The 19,452-nt window shown below is 38.1% G+C and overlaps 2 protein-coding genes across 2 annotated transcripts in view; one reads left to right on the top strand and one right to left on the bottom strand.

The window, feature by feature from the left end:
• The window catches only part of LOC126373772 (chromosome transmission fidelity protein 18 homolog), a 64,532-nt gene extending 60,368 nt beyond the window's left edge, over window positions 1-4,164 (top strand). Inside the window, exon 17 of the mRNA XM_050020053.1 lies at window positions 4,039-4,164. Coding sequence (XP_049876010.1) covers window positions 4,039-4,142 — 104 coding nt within the window. The 3' untranslated portion in view covers window positions 4,143-4,164. The remainder of the gene's footprint in view (window positions 1-4,038) is intronic.
• A 5,613-nt stretch (window positions 4,165-9,777) lies between these two features.
• Window positions 9,778-19,452, bottom strand: part of LOC126373734 (dorsal root ganglia homeobox protein) — a 103,538-nt gene continuing 93,863 nt past the window's right edge. The window contains exons 9-10 of the mRNA XM_050019972.1: window positions 10,939-11,075; window positions 9,778-10,203 (exon numbers count right to left, since the gene is read on the bottom strand). Coding sequence (XP_049875929.1) covers window positions 9,938-10,203; window positions 10,939-11,075 — 403 coding nt within the window. The 3' untranslated portion in view covers window positions 9,778-9,937. The remainder of the gene's footprint in view (window positions 10,204-10,938; window positions 11,076-19,452) is intronic.

Raw genomic sequence — 19,452 nt, forward strand, 5'->3', positions numbered from 1 at the left:
ATAAATCAGAAATTTTGTTCAACGTAATTATCATGGATAAATTTGTTGAAGGTCAATGTAACATTTTTGAATTTACGTCATTTCGCAAGGTGTTATGGCTGAAGAGAAGAAATGACAAGAAACTGCAACAGCATCACATCTTTTAAGAACCAATGAGGGTATACATTACAAGTTATTTAATAACTAGAGAAACACATTCAATACCAGACATTTTTATCATTTACGTAGTTTTTTACATAAAGTAAGCTTCACATGAGCTTTAAGTTTATTTTCCGCAAATTTAAAATATCATCTGGTATTTTATTGTAAAAACGTATACATAACCCCAAAAAAAGATAAATTTAATTTACTTAATCTAGAATTTTGAATAGCAATTTTATTTTTATTTCTTGTATTGTAAGTATGCCTTTCACAGTTTCTCGGAAGGAGAGATACATTTTTACGTACATACATAATGTTTATACCTTAATATAAGATGTGGGTATACCTATAAGATATTTGTGAAGTGGTAACCCTACTGAGCGCACCCGCGCCCGCAACCGCGCCCGCACCCGCGCCCGCACCTGCGCCCGCACCCGCGCCCGCACCCGCTTCTGCATCCGCGTCCGCGAGAAATTAATCGCACGTAATTGCGTCGCGGATTTGAGATATTTTAATACTACGCTGAATTACATTTTCAGAACATAAGGATTGGTATACATTGTCGCGTCTTTTCTTATGAAGCTTTTCTTAGTGGATAACTGTGAAAGACATACATACAATACAAGGAACAAAAATAAAATTGCTATCCAAAATTCTAGGCTAAGTAAATTATATTCATCTTTTTTAACAATATAACATAACATCACGCCTATTTCCCGAAGGGGTAGGCAGAGGTGTGTAGTAATCCTATTCCTCGCCAGCTACGTTTAGTCCCATGTAAGAAGCGATCCTATTGCCATTACCCGGGCACAAATCGTGGAAACCAGGTGATATTAATTATCCATGATGATGATTATATAATCAATCATTATATTTAAATAGATTTCAATGATTGTCGAATTCGTTTTTAACTCCCGACGCAAAAACGACGGGGTGTTATAAGTTTGACGTGTCTGTAAATGTGTATGTGTGTCTGTGGCATCGTAGCTCCCAAACGGATGATCCGATTTTATTGGGGTTTTTATGTTTGAAAGGTGTATCAGTCGAGAGTTTTCTTAGCTATGTTTGGTGGAAAACGATTCAGGTCTTCAAGGTCATCGGATCGTTTGTTAAGTGTGATAGGAATGTTACAAACTCAGTTTGCTTGCAAGCATATGTGGGATAAGTTATTTTTTTGTTTTTTATAAGGTTTAGCATTTTAAACCTTTTTTCATAATAATTGAGTACTTGTTTTTGGTCGGGAGTTTTTAAAATTTTATTTTTTTTCGAATTCATGTTTGGATCATAATTGATTATCACGTGCTCAGCGGTGAAAGAAACATCGTGAGGAAACCCACATTCAAATTCAAATGCATTTTCTGAGGTATGTCACCTAACCTGTGTTGGGCTAGTTTTCCCTTCGCGAATTGGAAGGTCAGACAGGCAGTCGATTCTGTAAAAAACCGGACCTGTCAAATCTTCAAGTTAGATTAGCGGACCCTGTGAAAAATGGGATAATGCTAGTGAGATGATGTTGATGACTTAGAGTTCATAATAATTTTATTAATAGATAGATTTGCTGTCTTAAAACTCGTGCTTAAAATGTTTATTTATTTATATACCGACGTAATATTATACACACAGCCTTACCCAACTAGGCCCAAGGCTCACAATTCTGCTTAAGGTGACTGTTAAATAATCTCAACGCGATTTGTAATGGGATTGAGTGGAATATCAAACCCCACCGCCTCCCCCCACCATTGTTACGCCACAGACAAGACAAACTGTTTTATCTCAGATTGATTGGAGTTTACATTGGTTTAATTTTAATTATAGAATTGTAACTTTGTTAGTTATGTTTAAATCCGGGTCTGTTATATGTAACGCCGAAGGTAGCGGGTTCGAATCCCGGTGGAGACATGTCACATAAAACACTTTGTGATCCCCAGTTCGCTTAGGCCGTTAAGGTAGATTCCATGATTATCCGAAAGTAAGATGATCCGTGCATCGGAACTAATCAAAATAGTATAATATACCGTATATGAATTTGAGAAATTCTCATTATTATTAACATTGCATTACTTTGTTGTTGAGGAATCTAATTTATTCCACGACTACGTTGCTACGACTCTCGTAGCTAGCTACGGCGCTACGCCAAGATAACGCTAATACATTATGTAGACCAATCGTAAAATTATAAAAAATATGAAATGAAAGTATACATATTTATATTTTGTTTAGCTTTTTGCTGTTTTGTTTGTAGCCGTGGTAGAACAGTTGGAAGAACGCTGATTCTCACTGAGATCGCAGGTTCGAATCCAACACGAGCCTAAACCGACTTCCGAAATTGTTTGCACCGGAAGTCAGTATCGTTAGTGTTACCGCAAAAATATCCAAGAATTGGTTTTTTTTTTAAAGTGATGTCAGTTTTCTATGATCCAAATATGAATTTAAACTCGTGAAGTCGAATTTAGTGTTTTAGAGCCCAGTGGGATTCCAACCCGTGACACTACGATGGAAGTTACGCGTTCTCCAAACAGGGCTAACATCTATACAGGGTGTTAGTGATATCGTAATAAATACTGAGGGGGATGATTCACACCTTGATTCTGAGTAGATATCAAGTGGAATTATCTTTCTGAAAATTCATGAAAATTTTAGTGTTTTTATTTATTTTCCGTTCTAACTTTTGTGATGGAAAATTCCACTTGATATTAATTCAGAATATTGAGCTATTAACTCAGAATCATCTCCCTCAGTATTTGTTACGATGTCACTTAATTCCTGCACAAGTACATACAAGTAGATTGGGTGTTAGTGACATCGTAACTAAAACTGGGGGAAATTTTCCGTCGCAAAATTTTGGAATGGAAAATAATTTAAAATTTTCATGAACTTTCCGACAGGCAACCCACTTGATATCAACTTAGAATCATGGTCTGAATCATCCCCCCCAGTATTAGTTACGATGTCACTAACACCCTGTCTACTTGTATGTACTTGTGCAGAATGTGCATGCACTTGTGCATGTACTTGTGCGTGGTCTAAATCATCCCCCTCAGTGTTCGTTGCGATGTCACTAACAAGTATACAATATACAGTAACGAGCTGTAGTCAAACACGTTGTAATTAAGTAGGTGCGGTGAGAGGAACATTGTCTAGCGCGATATAATATAATGGCGCGGTCTGAGCCCCGCCTCGTGTTTGTACAGTTAATTGCTCCGCTGTTATCGTTTCTATTCTGTTATATTACTGGGAGGGGAGGTAATTAATGTTAGGTTGTATATTAACATAGCATAAGCTCACGGCTATATTCCCAATAGGCTAGTTTCCAACTAGTCAATTCAGTTACTTTTTACTAACCTGTGAAAAAGCACACTGACAACACAATGTGATATGAAAACGCGATAAAATTTCGGACTTATTATGTTTTTCTTAATCAAAATTCGTAAATAACTTTAGTAGAAAAATGAAAATGTTTTTCGTTAGTTAGTTTTCTAAAAAAGTATCATAGAGAATGCTGCACCGACAAGAGCGTGGCTCTTAAATAAGTGATGATGAAACCCATACAAGCTACGTCAAAAATTTAAATAATATTTTATGACTGGGGACATGTCTCCCACAACAATAGGAGCAGTCTACCCTTCCGCTATCATCCTCAAGATGCTATTGGCACGATGACGAGCGTCGATCATGACGAATCTGGGACATGACGAGTTTGAAAAATGATCAGTTTCGATGACAGTGGCGACAAAGTGGGAATGTTCCTGTTGTTAAAAAACTGTTTATTTATTTTACTAAAGCTCTTTATACATAACTTTTGCGACTTTTTATTCCTGAGTACATTCCCAAAATGGGAAAATTCCCGGGCACATCAGGATCAGGGGCAAATGTTTTTTACGCTTGTTTGTTTCACAGACGCGGTGCCAGATGTGATATCATCGAGCAGTGTGTTCTACCAGTACAGGGAAGGTTTCAACAACGCCGTGCGCAGGAATGTGCGCACCAAAGACATGTTATAGCGATAATAGTCACCCGACTTGACTTAGACTTCCGCAAAGTAACGCATTTTTATTTTAACTATTTACAAACCAGTCTCAGAATAAACAATAGTGAGAAATATTGAGAGTTATTAAAGACAGAAGAGTCAGGATGATTGGACACTTAAGACAACGAATTTATTAAAATCATCATAGACCAAGAAGAGCTTACATGGAACGGATTAAAGAGAAGGTGGACGTCGTGTCTTATATCCTCCTAATACCGAATGTTCTTTATAAATCCAAACCCCATTGTTTAACTATTGTGTCTGAAAATCTCGGTCTTAAGAGGATATAGAAGTGAAGGAATTGGCCTTTGATAGACAAAAATGGAGAATGCTACACCGACAAGAGCGTGGCCCTTAAATTAGTGATAAAGATTCATGTCTTTGTCTACAAAAACCTATTTTATTTAGTCTTCTTATCGTGTGGGTTGTGAGGGGAAATACCAACCTCAACAACCCTGGTGTCAGGGTTATTACTGAGGCTCATGTAACGACTACATACTTACATCAGTAAGTAGTAACCGGGACCAACGGCTTAACGTGCCTTCCAAATCACGGATCATCTTACTTTCGGACAATCAGATGATCAGCCTGTAATGTCCTAACCAAACTAGGGATCACAAAGTGATTTTTGTGATATGGTGGGGACCGAGATTCAACGTTCAACCACTGGACCACGGAGGCCGTTAGTAATCTGAACGCGTATCCTTAATGAAAGCACTCACTTAATGAAGCCGTAGCATGAAACAAAGATAACTTTACACATAAATACATCTTGGGAGTTATTTACGGTTCTTCTTAAGTACTGTTTGTCATCGAATGATTAAGTGAAAGAGTTGTGATCCAAGTTATGATGTATCGCGCTGGGTAATGTTTTGTAAGACGTAATGTTTATTTATTAATATTAATGAGAATACTTGTAAGTAAGATGCCGGGTGAATGAGCCAAGATTACCACCGAATGGTCCCCAAATACAAAAACCAAGAGGGAGATGACACGCTAAGCTCGTATCCCTTATTTACGTAGTATTATTGTTCATTTCATTCTTACATAGAACCACACCGTAGCATGCTGCTCACATATACAGTAGAGTTGGTCATATTTATCGCGTTGCCAACAATCTTGGCTCTAGATGCGGGCAGCATGCTACGCGCTGATCTTATAGTTTTAAAACAATTCAATAACAGGTAGGTAACAGATTTTTTGACTAGTTAATAACTATTCAGTATAGAAAAACGTTCGAAAATGTTATTTGTTGTTTTAACCGACTACAAAAAAGGAGGAGGTTCTCAATTCGGCTGAACGTTTTTTCAGAATGTAAGCCAAAATTGTAATTATATAAGGAACTTTTTCTGTAATATTTAGTCTTTTAGGCACTGTAAATAGTTTGTCAATAAATTATTTTAAACCAATATGTATTTTATTTAATTTACATCCTTAACTTTTCTTTACCTTTTTCTGTTTCTGTTTTATTTTTTTGAGGTATACTTTTTTTATTACTTTTAAGTGTCAATTTCTTATCCGCCGAAAAGTCAAGGGATGGATTGTCAGATGTTAATTTTAGAATGTATGAATAACCCGGGCGTATTAAAAAGACATGTCGCTGGTTAGCAACCCGTTTAAAGTGTGCTGCCAACTGAATGACTTATGTGCTTTAATTATGAATTCTATCGGGTTGTACAGGGTCTTCCATAAATGCTATGCCTGTCGATTCCTTTTCGACGGATAAGAAAATGACAGATAAAACTTAAAATAAAATTAGATGGTGTCTACAGGAATCAGCACCATTATAGGCCTAGGATATATGCATTAACTCATTTTATATTCGAATTTTATATTCGAAATATATACAGGTGTTAGTGACATCGTAACGAATACTGAGGGGGATGATTGAGACCTTGATTCTAAGTTGATATCAAGTGGAATTTTCCGTCGCAAAATTCACGATCTTTTTTGGGTTTTTTAAATTATGCTAATTTCTATACCTTTGCGATGGCAAATTTCACTTGATAGCAACTCAGAAACATTGGCACAATCATCCGTCAAAAGTTTTCTTTACGATGTTACTAACATCGGCTCTATGTAGATATGTTTTTATCGCTGATATTATTTCATAATAATTAAACTAAGCCAGGTTAGGAGTTAGGGTTGCAATAAAAACCATGCATACTTGTACATAATGTTATATTTGGTAATATTTAAAACAACTAACACGTTATCTAATACATATTACTTGTATACTATGTCGCCGCGCCGCAATTCCCTGCTACGTGCATACTGCAGTGGTATACCTCTCTCTTTCTCACCTATATACAAACTAGGCGCGGGACAAGGAACGCTATACATTACGAATACTGCTTACAATTGGTAAAGATCGAGGCAGACAGAGCGTTCTGGGAGCGTTTTTTTTTTGTTTTTTTGACATGACTTAGGTCTCAGACGGCATTAATTACTTGGCCGGACAAATGGGGAGTTTTGATCACCCGATAGAAAATTTAAGACAACAGGAATGATGGTGCCCAGATGGGGCGATTATATTTGAGAAAATCGGCCCCTAGTGAGCCGATAGCGATAAGCGCTGAAAGAGGAAAAACGTCGACCACGTCATCGAAGTCGGTATCGGTATCCTGAAGTGTTTGTTGTCACGAGCTGAATGGCTCTATGGCTAGATTAATCGGGTCATCAGGATCGTATATTACGTCCTTCGGACGCCAGTATGTACTGGGAATAAAAGCGAGGATTATAAGTATATTCTGAGTGTAAGCGATTCGTCAAAAAACACAAAAATACCCGCTCCCGGAATCGCTTGTGTGTGCATCGAGTTTAAATCCCGGAAAAAATGGAAATCATTACGAAACAAGAGTCGAAAACAATTTTCAAAGGAAAGAAGACACAATCTGCTTATTAAATAAAAACGACTTAAGTATAACTTTGTTTCGTTACTACTTTTTTCCGATAAAACTTACAGAATAAAAATTTAAGTATCACTTATGATTTTATTAGTATAATTGTCACTTATCGTGCTGGTATTATTTTATCTTTAACTGTGCTATTTACAAAACTACGCACGACTTACAAACATCAATCTATGAACGTTAAACATTATGTTATTTACATTTATTGCTTACGAGAAAAGAAATATTCACAACAGTTTGGTCGAATACTGCGGCGGTAAAGTATTTACAAATTATAAATTGTTAGAATAGTTACATACAACAGATTGACAAAAAAGAATAGACAAAAAAGAATACATAAGGCCGACTTCGCATACATCCGACCCGAATCCGAGAATGACGGATTATGGAAATCTACACCTTTATTCTAAGATTCACTTGACTCTTCCTCACTCGTTTTGGCCTCAGCAGTATTTTAAGTTGACATTTACGTTAAGCCGTTGGTCCCGGCTATTAGCCGTAAAAACACCTCCACCAACCCGCATTGGAGCAGCGTGGTGGAGTATGCTCCATACCCCCTCCGGTTGATTGAGGGGAGGCCTGTGCCCAGCAGTGGGACGTATATAGGCTGTTTATGTTTATGTGTATGTTATTTACGTCTCAACTTGAGGACTTTACTCACTGGATTCGAGCATATAATACTGCCAACATAATAATACAAAATTAATGACGTAATAGCGTACTAAAGCCGTCGAAGAATACCGATTGTGAGCTGCGTTCAAAGAAGTTCATAGAAGGCTTTTAGGTCGCCTCAAGTGGGAACGGAGTCGATGAAGGTTGGAGTAAACATCTTAAACTACGGATGATAGATATATGGGATGACAGATATACAAAGTTGTACGACCATTTCGGATCCGTCATTTGACGGACTCGGATGAATGTAGTGCGTAAACACCTAACGGATATTTTTGAGGAGATTAGGTATTTTCAGTAGGTACAAAGTAAAATAAACTTACAAACGATCAAAATAAGAATGTAACGTAGGGGCATATTATTTGTCTCTATAAAATGTTTGAATGTTTTCCAGCCTACAGTTGTATTTTTTTTTTATAAATTATACCACAAAATGTTGCCAGAGTTGAAAATGAAAACCCATCTATTCTTTTTTGCCAGGCTAATAATTAAATTACTTAACATAATAATAACTTAATTCTATAGGAAGTAAACTACTAAACTAAAGCGCATTTTATGGCACAAAGCATTGGCACAAGTGTTTATTTATGGCACATGAATTCACGAACTTAAGTAGGTATACATCTTTTGCAAATTGCAAAACACAAATATAGTTTATTTGTAAAACATTCATAATCAAAATAAACATTCGGATAATCATATAATACCTACATTTAATCAAGATACATTGAATTCTCGATTATCACGTTAATATAGAACTTTCAAAGTAAAATAATTTATTGTGTTAATAACTTGGTATATAAATAAAGTATGTTCTGCTTACTTAATGAATTACTTAAATAGAATACATTTTATCCCGTTTTTGAAAGCATCTCCCTGAAATACTTTATAATCAAATTGACCTTCAAATTAACTCAACAAATACTTAAATCTTTTATGACAACCAAATCACAAATCAAATTTAATCTTAGGTACGTTTACTTCTTAATTTAAAATCAATGTTAATCATCAAATTTAACTTTCATTCACTGTGTATTCGTCATTTTCCCAAGGGATTAATGCAGATATTTTGACATTTAGACAGCATCCAAGTTTTAGATACGTGATGATGATGATGAAAAAGTAAGATGATTCCGTACTCCGGAGGGTATGCTTCACATTAAGCCGTTGGTCCCGGCTATTAGCCGCAAAGATACATCCGCCAACCCGCAGTGGAGCAGTGTGGTGAAATGTGTTCCTTACCCCTTCCTCCCTTCAATCAACCGGAAGGGGTACGGAACACATTTGATGATGTGATCCAGCCGGTTTCGGCTACGGCGACAGCTTCAACTCCCACGTTCATGCACTCGCATATTGGCTTATATAGCCAATGTTAATGGGAAAGATCCTCGCACTTCAGGCATTGGAGCACAGTAAATAACTGTGTAGCTAAAGGGGTTACGCACGGAGTATTCTAAGTATCCTTCAGTCAAGATGTTTAGGCAGGTCATGCTGTGGAGGCGCTGTGTGTAATATGATGATGCGCAGGCGATTGTTGCGATTACAAATGCTGCTGTAAGGGCAGTGGGGGGGGGAGGTATATGGACAGTGGTAAGTGTGCGGGATTGAAAATTATTAATTAATAGATATTATTAATTAATTCTGATTCGATCGAGCAGGGAAATACCGAGCATAGCTCTCTCCATTGCCCGCTGAGCGACACCGAGCCTCCGCAGGAGATCCGCAGGAGAACTAAAGTCACCGACATAGCTCGGAGAATTGCAAAGCTGAAGTGGCAGTGGGCAGGACACATAGCGAGGAGAACCGATGGCCGATGGGGCGGAAAGGTTCTGGAGTGGCGACCACGTGTCGGACGACGCTCAGTGGGTAGGCCCGCTACAAGGTGGACCGACGATCTGGTGAAGGTCGCGGGAAGCCGCTGGATGCGGGCAGCGCAGGACCGATCGTCGTGGAGATCCTTGGGGGAGGCCTATGCCCAGCAGTGGGCGTCATACGGCTGATGATGATTAATTAATTAATAAACGGCTGAACAGAATTAAATTAATTAGTGCAGTTTTATACTTCAAAGGCTCGCTCAACATCTGCAATAGAAACCATCACACTACGTGTCCTTAGGGTTAAGTTGTTAGTACCTATCGGAATGCTGAATAAACGTTTTTCCTAAATATCTTGACAATTCCACCCTTCAGTCAAGATGTTTCGGCGGGTCATGCGCAGGGGGCGCGTTGTGGGCGTGTGCGGGGTGCGTAGGCTGTTCTGGTAAGAGCTGCTGCTGCAGCTGTAGCGGTAGTGGGGGGAGGTGTAAGGGCAGTGGCAATAGAGCCCGGGACTGGAAGCTGGCGAGCGAGTGTAGTAGGGCTGCTGAGTGTTCGTGCGCCTTGCGTCGGAGTTCCGCCACGCTGGAGGACCGAGCTTCTTCTTTAGGACAACACGGGCATGGTGCGCCCCAACCTGGGGAGGGGGAAAGAGAAGACAGTTGATTATGGGAACATATTATACAGGGTGTTAGTGACATCGTAACGAAAACTTAGGGATGATTCAGGCTATAATTCTGAGTTGATATCAAGTGAAATTTTCCGTTGCAAAAGTATAACTGAAAATAATTAAAAAAAAACTAAAAAAAAAATATGTATTTTGTGGCGGAAAATTCCACTTGATATTAACTCATAATAATGAGCTGAATCATCCCTCAACATGTTGTTCGATGTCACTAACACCCTGTATAATCAATGTGTACTATAATAAAAAAAACAGAGAATGAAGTAACAACACACTCCGGACACTCTTCACAAAAATCTCATTCATACCGTTTGCTAACGCAAGCGAGCGAGACAGAAAGTCTGCGTGATCCCTCTTACTCCTTGGCTAAAGCCAATTTAAACAGCTGCACAAATTTTGCTGGTAGCACAACCACGGTCGGCGCAACTATGGTCACAGAATAAGGAATAATACTACGTATAGAACGGCAACTCTCCGCCCCCCACCAGAGTCTGAGCTAGGTTTACCTCACCCCCTCGAACATGGTTTAGGGTGGTATTAATCAACAATCTCAGTTTCGATAAGTAGTTCAATGCATTCCATCCTTTTTCTTTACTCACACAGTTCAGTAGAGAAAGTAGGTTCATCGATCTAATTTTTTTTGTACATGTTTTTTATTGTACTGTGAAATCTCAGTTCCCATAATACCTTTGAGCGGGAAGAAAGGCTGTGAGAGATGGTTGAGGTGCTGCGAGAGGTGAGACAGGTGCGGCGGCAGGAACAGCGGCGGCGGCGGCGCAGGCGCAGAATCGGCGCCGCCCGGTGACGAGCGGAACGCGCCCGTACTGCGAACAAGAGAGGACTATTAGTGTATAATATTCATAGCGTTATAATAAATTAGATTTACACGGTTTGGTATTCAATCATTGTTACCCCATTAATGTCGTTTAGTGCATTTCAACACGAATTTGCGTCCAACGAATTTTAGAAAAAAAAAAATTCGCCCATCTTGCGATAGATGTAACTGTGCCTACCCCAATTGGGACATAGTCGTGAGCTTATGTTATGTTGTTATGTCAATTGAATTATGGGGCCTTTAGCGGCTGAATAGTAACCCTGACACCAGGGTTGATGAGGTTGGTAATTCACCTCAACCCACACGATAGAAGATTTTAATTATAACTATTTTAGCTATGAACACAAACAAAATGAAATACAACCACACGCTAAACCAATTACACTCAAACAAAAGACATCAACGCGCGACGTCTGCTATCTTATTACGACAAAACAATATAACATTTGTTCACGACCATAGAATAAGGAATAAATAATACTACGTATAGAACGGCAACTCTCCGCTCCCTACTAGCGTGTGAGCTAGGTTTACCTCACCCCCCTCGAACATACATAGGAAAACATATGGTTTAGACTTGAATCGTGAAGGAAGCGCGCGGACTGTAGTTTTTATTTTTTTAATAGTTTAAAGTTCGAATTTTGAAATTGGACGCCCACGTTCTTTCGTCTGATTGAAATATTTGATCTCACAGTCATTTCCCGCGTCGGCGCGTCTGCGCGGCGCTTATTGTTCATCAAAACATGGTAATAATTTGCTAATAATTTATTAGTGAAATCACACAGACAGACAACACGCCTATTATCTCCATCAGGGTGAATAGAAATACAATTATCTGGAAGACAACTTGCCGTCACTCTTGGTGAGTATTAAGATGGATTTGATAAAATATAGGAGTGGCCCGTGCTTCGGAAAGCGCGTTAAAAATCCGGTCCACGTTATTATTTACTTAAGTAAATAGTAACAGTAGTAGTGCCTATAATGATAGTAGTAATAATAGTGTAGCTTACTTAAGGAAGTAAGTAGTCGTTACATGAGCCATATCAGGGGCCTTTGGTGGCTCAATAGTAACCCCTTACCAGTGTTGATGGGGTTGGCAATCCACCTCACAACCCAAGAAGACTAGGTTCGCCACAGATGGCATTAACTACTTGACTGGACAAATGCGTAACTCAATAATGACCTTGACATCATAGTTGGTGAGGTTGGCCATTCATGTCACAAGCCACACGAGGGAAGACCGAAAGTACCAGTAATCAAATCACCGCCCACAATATTATTGTAAAACTTTCATACTTACAAACGAAGTAAGCCCTAAGTGATCCCCAAGTCACGGTTAGTTGGGAACAGCTGCGTCCGCACATCAAAGCTGACGCGCGCAGACTTGCAGATCTAAATAAAATATCTTATTTCGATCCCATTCCTTACTGGATTGATAAATAAAAAACATATATAAATGAAATAAAATCTGGGTACGCTCGTTCCAATGTCGATCTCTTCTCCTTGTGGAAGAAAGAAGTCAACAGCAAACCCATCTTAATTAAAAAAAAAATGTATTCGCTCTAGAGTGGTACAAAAGATCTTAAATGTACGTATATTGTAACAAAAATATATAACAATTGGGCATTCTAGGCAATGTCGAAAAACCGAGAGAAGATTGTTTTCTTTAACGATTATCATATGCTCAGCGGTGAAAAAAACATTGTGAAGAAATCCGACGTGTGCCCTACCGCGTGCGTGTGAGTGAGACAGGCAGTTCGCGCGCGGTCTCTTACTCCTTAACGACTTACGGATTACATAGACTAAAGTGGCGGGTGTCACTTTATTGTGTCTGAAGGGGGAAATCAGACTCGCTCCAAGCTCATATTGCTGCGGGGCGGAGGGGGTCCGTCCTAAATGGGTTTCCTCGCGATGTTTTTCTTTCACCGCTGAGCACGTGATCATTTATGTTCCAAACATGAATTCGAAAAACAAATTCGACAATCATTGGTTAAGGCCTGTGCTGGATACGAACCTGCGACCTCAAAGTGTGAAGCAAGCGTTCTACCAACTGGACTACCACGGCTCAAGAGTGTAAATAAGAGTGGAATATAAGTATATACAAAAAAAAATGTTCCCACATTTTCCCCACCCTACAATTTAACAGGAACCACGCGAAAAATTCCCGTACACGAACAAACTATAAGCCAGCTAGTCAGTAGTTTGGTTCGTCAGTTAAAAGCCGAAGTGTTGCGGACAGTCCTCCACTCTCGCGGTCATCAATTATTACCGGCGTAATGAACGCAAATCCTTTGATTCCATTGAACGAGTGCCCGGGGGAATTCGGGGCGCGAGCCATAAGAGATAGCGGGTGGAAATGTAAAAAAAAACATTGCCATCATATACAAGCACATTGGAGGAGCTCGGTGGCGCAGCGGTTAACGCGCTCGGCCTGCGATTGTTGAAGTAAAGCAACTTTCGCAAAGGCCGGTCATAGGATGGGTGACCACAAAAAAAAAGTTTTCATCTCGAGCTCCTCCGTGCTTCGGAAGGCACGTTAAACCGTTGGTCCCGGCTGCATTAGCAGTCGTTAATAACCATCAATCCGCACTGGGCCCGCTTGATGGTTTAAGGCCCGATCTCCTTATCCATCCATAGGGAAGGCTCGTGCCCCAGCAGTGGGGACGTTAATGGGCTGATGATGATGATGATGACAAGTACATACGCAAACGCACGCCTATCTTCCGCTGGGGTAAGCAGAGACTATGGAATTCCATTTGTTTCGATCCCGACACACTTCTGTTATTTACTCCACACTCATCAAGCCAATTAAAAATATATGTATTTTCCAATAGGTAACATAGTTACACATTGAATCGTCATTTTTTACATAACGAACGTCTCATCCGCCTAAAACTACTGCAGTCAACAACAATCATTTACAACAATCGTTTCATACACGCACGCCGTTTCAGAGTAGATCGCACTGAACCTTTTCTAAAGAAATTTCTAATTTGGTTTCCAATACACGTCCTTATATTATTTACAAGTCTTCAAATATAAAATAAATAAATATCTTCAAATCAAATCTAATATGCATTACTGCACACAGACAGAACATACATACATTTATAAAACAAGTAACAGTATAAATAGGCAACCTTATTGTTCTGAAGCTATTTCTTCTTCTTTTTTCGTTCTTTTGGTAAAGAATGAACTGCGCAAAGAAGGAGAAGTTAATTGCTGTTCAAAAAACCACTTTAGGAGTGAGAAACGAACTCTCACTTCCGATAGAAGACTGCTAAATACTATTTTTCGCTTAATAATTCTCCGCTTCCGCCTCCGCTCTTAACCCACGCCTACTCAGTGACGCTACATCAAGTATTCACTGAGAGAATGCGAGAGAACGCGACACCTCGCTCGCTATTTCATTGTCTACTCTATACACCCCTGCCACCCTGGTCCTGATACACGACGATGTAGTTTTGAATTTTGTATCTCGTTAGCATAGCTAAAAAGAACAGTGGGTTCACTTCCTGCATCATACGCACGCTTAATGTGAAAAAGCATACGAGTCTAATCTATAATAACACAAAATAATATAAACGCATCAGAGAGACAATTATCAGAGAAGGGACAAATAAAAAGTTTTTTTTTGACGTGACTTATTGAGATTTGCCGCAGATGGCATTAACTACTTGGCCGGACAAAACTTGGCCGGAAAAAGAGACAAAAAGTACATTCAGCTTATTTTTATGCAATTTTTAACATTACATAAGATCACGACTTTATCCCAATCGCAAGTCAGTACTGCATCCATCGCAAGATGAACAAAGTACCCACACCTCACCGAGATATCTGTTGGACCAACGTGACAGATGGTGAGCCGTATCGCTGTTTATTAAATGGTCAACTGTGTTAGTGAAAACTGCACTTAAGATAAATTAATAACTTGGTGCAAGTCCGGTACCGGTAAACATATTTTTTAAATAGGTTTATGTAATGTGCCTACTGTTATATGTTACCTATGCTGTGATGATGTAGTTTTGAATGTTGTATCCCGTTAGCGAGCGCGACCATGTTAATATTTCATGTCTCTGTTGATAGTGTTAGACTAGACAGGGTAGGTGGTGCCTTAAGAAATTTATTCAATCTCCTACCTTGTTTCGCTAGAGTTTTGAGTCTTGTTTTGATATGTTTAGCATTTCAAATTTAATGATTTAAAAATTCAGTATTTTTTAAGTAATCGTGACTTTTTTAAGTACGTAGGGTATTATACTTAATTTTTATTTTGTTTGACGTTTTATTAGTTCAGTTTGTAATCTTCTATCGTGTGGGTTGTGAGGTGGATTACCAACCCCATCAACCCTGGTGTCAGGGTTACTATTGAACCGCCAAAGGCCCCTGACATGGCTCATGTAACGACTACTAACATGCATCAGTAAGTAACCGGGACCAACGGCTTAACGTGCCTTCCGAAGCACAGATCTTACTTTCTTAAAGAGAAGTGGAATCATGTGATGGGGGAATTGTAGTGGGATCTGCGATTTTCCGGCCAAGTAGTTAATACCACATGAAGCGAACCTACAATAAGTCACGTCAAGGAAATCTACGTACCTAACTGCGATAAACAAGTTTATTTCCTTTGTGAAAATAGAGTGATCTCTATTCTCACTATTTTCTCTATTTTTCTCTATTTTCTTTAGGTAAATAATAGAATGTCTTACGTCTGATTATATAGATACTATAGATAGGTACATTACATATGAAAATGTAGATAGACCTGGGGGGTAAGGCTACATCGAAGCAACTCATCTAATAAAGCAATATTGCAATTTGACACTTGCACATATAAAAGTAAGTGCGCAATGCAAACAAATGTCAAATAGCATTATTGCTCTTTTAGATATTCATCTATGCTTGATGTGGCCTTTTTAATCCCCCTGAAATCAATTACCGAAACTGTGAAACACACACTTTTAAAGTGCTCCTTCACCGGTGGGCATTCGTTTGTAATGTAATGAATGTTTGTTACACTTTTGAGCATTACTACACTAGCATTAATGTAATGTAATTCTCAAAATCGAATCTGTAATATTACAATCCACTCTTAAAACAATTTCAAAATCCAATTCGCAAAAATCAAAGATTTTCCTAATGCAAATTCCATTAACTAGAAGGGGTCAACTGAAACTAAGTTGGTCCTCTCTAACGAACCGTGCCTCTATTAATTGGTTAGGAGGCAGAGAGAGGGAGGGAGGGCTCAGATGTCCTCCTTGAGGAGTTAATATGAATATTCAACTACAGAATTGAATGCAAGAAGGTGTACAAAGAGAATTGATGTAACTCTTAATACCGTTATAATTGTTTTGATTAGCACGCGTTCAAATTGAGTGGCGTACAATATTCATAGTGTTTAATGTTATTGCAAGTACTCCAGTCGATATTGCGGCGCTGTGTTGTAGTAAAGTGATTAGTAACTAAGTTGATAGCAGTATTATGCGTAAGCGTATTTTTTTTTAAATTACCGATCATAATAAGGTTTTTAACGTAATTATCATGAATAAACTTGTTGAAGGTAAATTTATCATTTTTGAATACAGTTAGGTACTTACGACATTGCGCAGTGTTAAGGCTGAGGAGAAAAAAGGCAAGAAACTGCAACAGCAATATGTTTTTATTTTTAAATAAAAAGGTAAGGTTTTAATGAAAGGTATACATTACAAGGTTTTTAATTACTAGAAGAACTTTTTTACAATTTAAGTAATCATTAACCTTATAAGCTTTTTGACATACTGAAACATTTTTTTTAAATTGGTTTGGACACAGAGCGGATGAAGGATAATAGGATTACGAAAGCAGTATATAAAGCAAAGGTTGGTGATAGGGCTGCCAGAGGAAGACCTAGAAGGATGTACATTGACCAAATTGGAGATGTCCTTAAAAAAGTTTGAGTAAGATCTATTCTGAACCGGCGTGCGTGTATGAAAAGGTTGATGAATGTGAAGGAAGCAAGAGAAGTATGTCAGAACCGAAGCAATTGGAATTTCATAGTCTCTTGCTTATCCCGGTGGGAAACAGACGAGAGTTTATGTATGTATGTTATGTTTTTTTACATAAAGTATGCTTATGCATATTTATAAAACCACGCAAACACATTTTTTTAAAATCAATTTAAGTTACCTAACTTAAAACTGTTACGCCATAAACGTAGCCAAATTAAACTATAGATACCTACTTACATAGTTACTAGGTACGTCAGTAGGCTGGTGTAGGCAATGCTATCAATTATTCATGCAATTAACTGATTATCGCGACACTAGGGCCTCCCTATCACCCCTCGTCCATTTGTGTTCTGTGGAGGTATTTAGGGCGGCAACACAACTATGCATTGCGGCGTCGCACCGCACCTAATAGGCTAGATTCCAACTAGTCAAATCAATTACTTTTTACTAAACGTCAAAACACAAAATTACTAATGAAATTGTATGAAAAAGCACACTGTGACGTCGAAACAACGTGATAAAATGTCGGACTTATTATTACCTACGTATTTCTTGATTAAAATTCATAAATAAGTTGAATAGAAAATAAGAAAATGATTTTGTCAGTTTTGGATCTGTCTTTATTTAGTAATCAGAATTTCATCTTGAACCTAGTACACAACCAAATTGAGGCGCCGCAGTTTAAGGATAACAATAGCATCGAACGCGCTATCAGAATTTTCAATTTTGGAATAGAATTTGAAAAATTCCAGGCAAATTCGGCGCCAAATTATTCCAATGACGTCATCAGATTTTTTCAATTTAACAAGTACTAAAATCCACCTTATCCGTTCGTTATTGTGACTATAATTCCATTGAAAATATTCAAATCAAGAACGCAATATGAAAATGATATTTATTTATTGTTATAAAAAAGTATTGCCATAGACAAGGACATTTCCTTCTTAGCATCCAAAATGGATGCACAGTTAATAGTTTCCTGTTTTAATAATGAATTTAATAAATACACAAAAGGGTGTTTTGTAAAAGAAATAACAATAATAAGAGTTTAAGTTTGTGAGAAGCAATAAGTTGTACAAAATTACTTCATATGTGATTTCGTTTCATTGAGACCTGGGGGGTTAAAATGGCCACATCGAAGCAATTCATCCAAGAAAGCAATATTGCTATTTGACAGTTGTTTGCATTGCGCACTTACTTTTATATGCGCAAATGTCAAATTGCAATATTGCTTTCTTAGATGTAGCCATTTTATCCCCTCTGTTGGTCTAACAGAAAGATCGGTGAGGTGTGGGTAATTAGTTCATATTGCGATGGATGTACCTCTGACTACCCCGTTCGGATAAAGTCGTGAACATATATGTTGTTCATTAAATTTTTCTGATGTGTTGTCGCCCTTATATTGATAATACCTATATTTTGTGTATTTATTTCAAATGTTAATGAACGTTAGCGCAGACATATTAAATAGTAATATGATGTTCGGTAAGCTAAATTGATAATGTTAGTTTTTAATTAGTTAATAGGATGGCTGCTAGCTGGCTGACTGGTGTTTTATCGCATATAAAATATCAAATTAATAATTTGAAACAATTGTTACTGTAATAACATTGGATCACACCTACATCCCTGAAACGGTAAACGACGCACGAACATTTTTATATGGATTTTATTCTTTTTACAAATGATATAAAATCTCCTTAGTTTATAAGAATTTCTTCTTTATGGTGTGAGGCTTTTTGGCGGGAAACGTGAACGGCCGCTTTCTTCATTGAGTAATCTAAATAATTAATACGAAGTGGTGTTTTGTGGTTAATGATCGCATTAAGTTAGTCGGAAAACATTCGCGAGTGTTATTATATCGGAGTATTCAATGAGCAAAGTGTATCTGCCTATTTTCGCTTCGTGCCAGGAAGCCGTTTCATAACTCCAAAGTTTATGCGGACTTTTGAGTTAATTTGTTTGGGGTTCGGAGTAGGAGTCTACTCAGAGGGTGGGAGCTTAGGTTTCATCATCATCACCTTTCATCGTTTCATTAATCATCAAGAAAAAAAATACGTAAGACATGGCTGTATGGGCATAGTTCCCTTTGCCTTACCTTTCGGGGAAAACCAAAACAAAAAAAATCTTTATGGTGTGATTGTCTTTTGTTTTTCTCTTTAATTTTAACTCTCTGAGAACGATCGTTGATTTTAAGTTGTTTTTATTTTCTTTTTTATTGATTTAGTAAAAGTGATATTCGTTTCGCCCACTCGCTGCCGAACATTTACAGGTAGGCAGATCGGATGTATAATATATCTATATTATATTATAATACACCCACACATCAACTATGTTTAAGTCCCATGTAATAGGGGGCGAGGCTATTGCCCATTAACCAGG

The sequence above is a fragment of the Pectinophora gossypiella genome, chromosome 16, assembly GCF_024362695.1.
Source record: "Pectinophora gossypiella chromosome 16, ilPecGoss1.1, whole genome shotgun sequence".
NCBI classification, from domain to species: domain Eukaryota; kingdom Metazoa; phylum Arthropoda; class Insecta; order Lepidoptera; family Gelechiidae; genus Pectinophora; species Pectinophora gossypiella.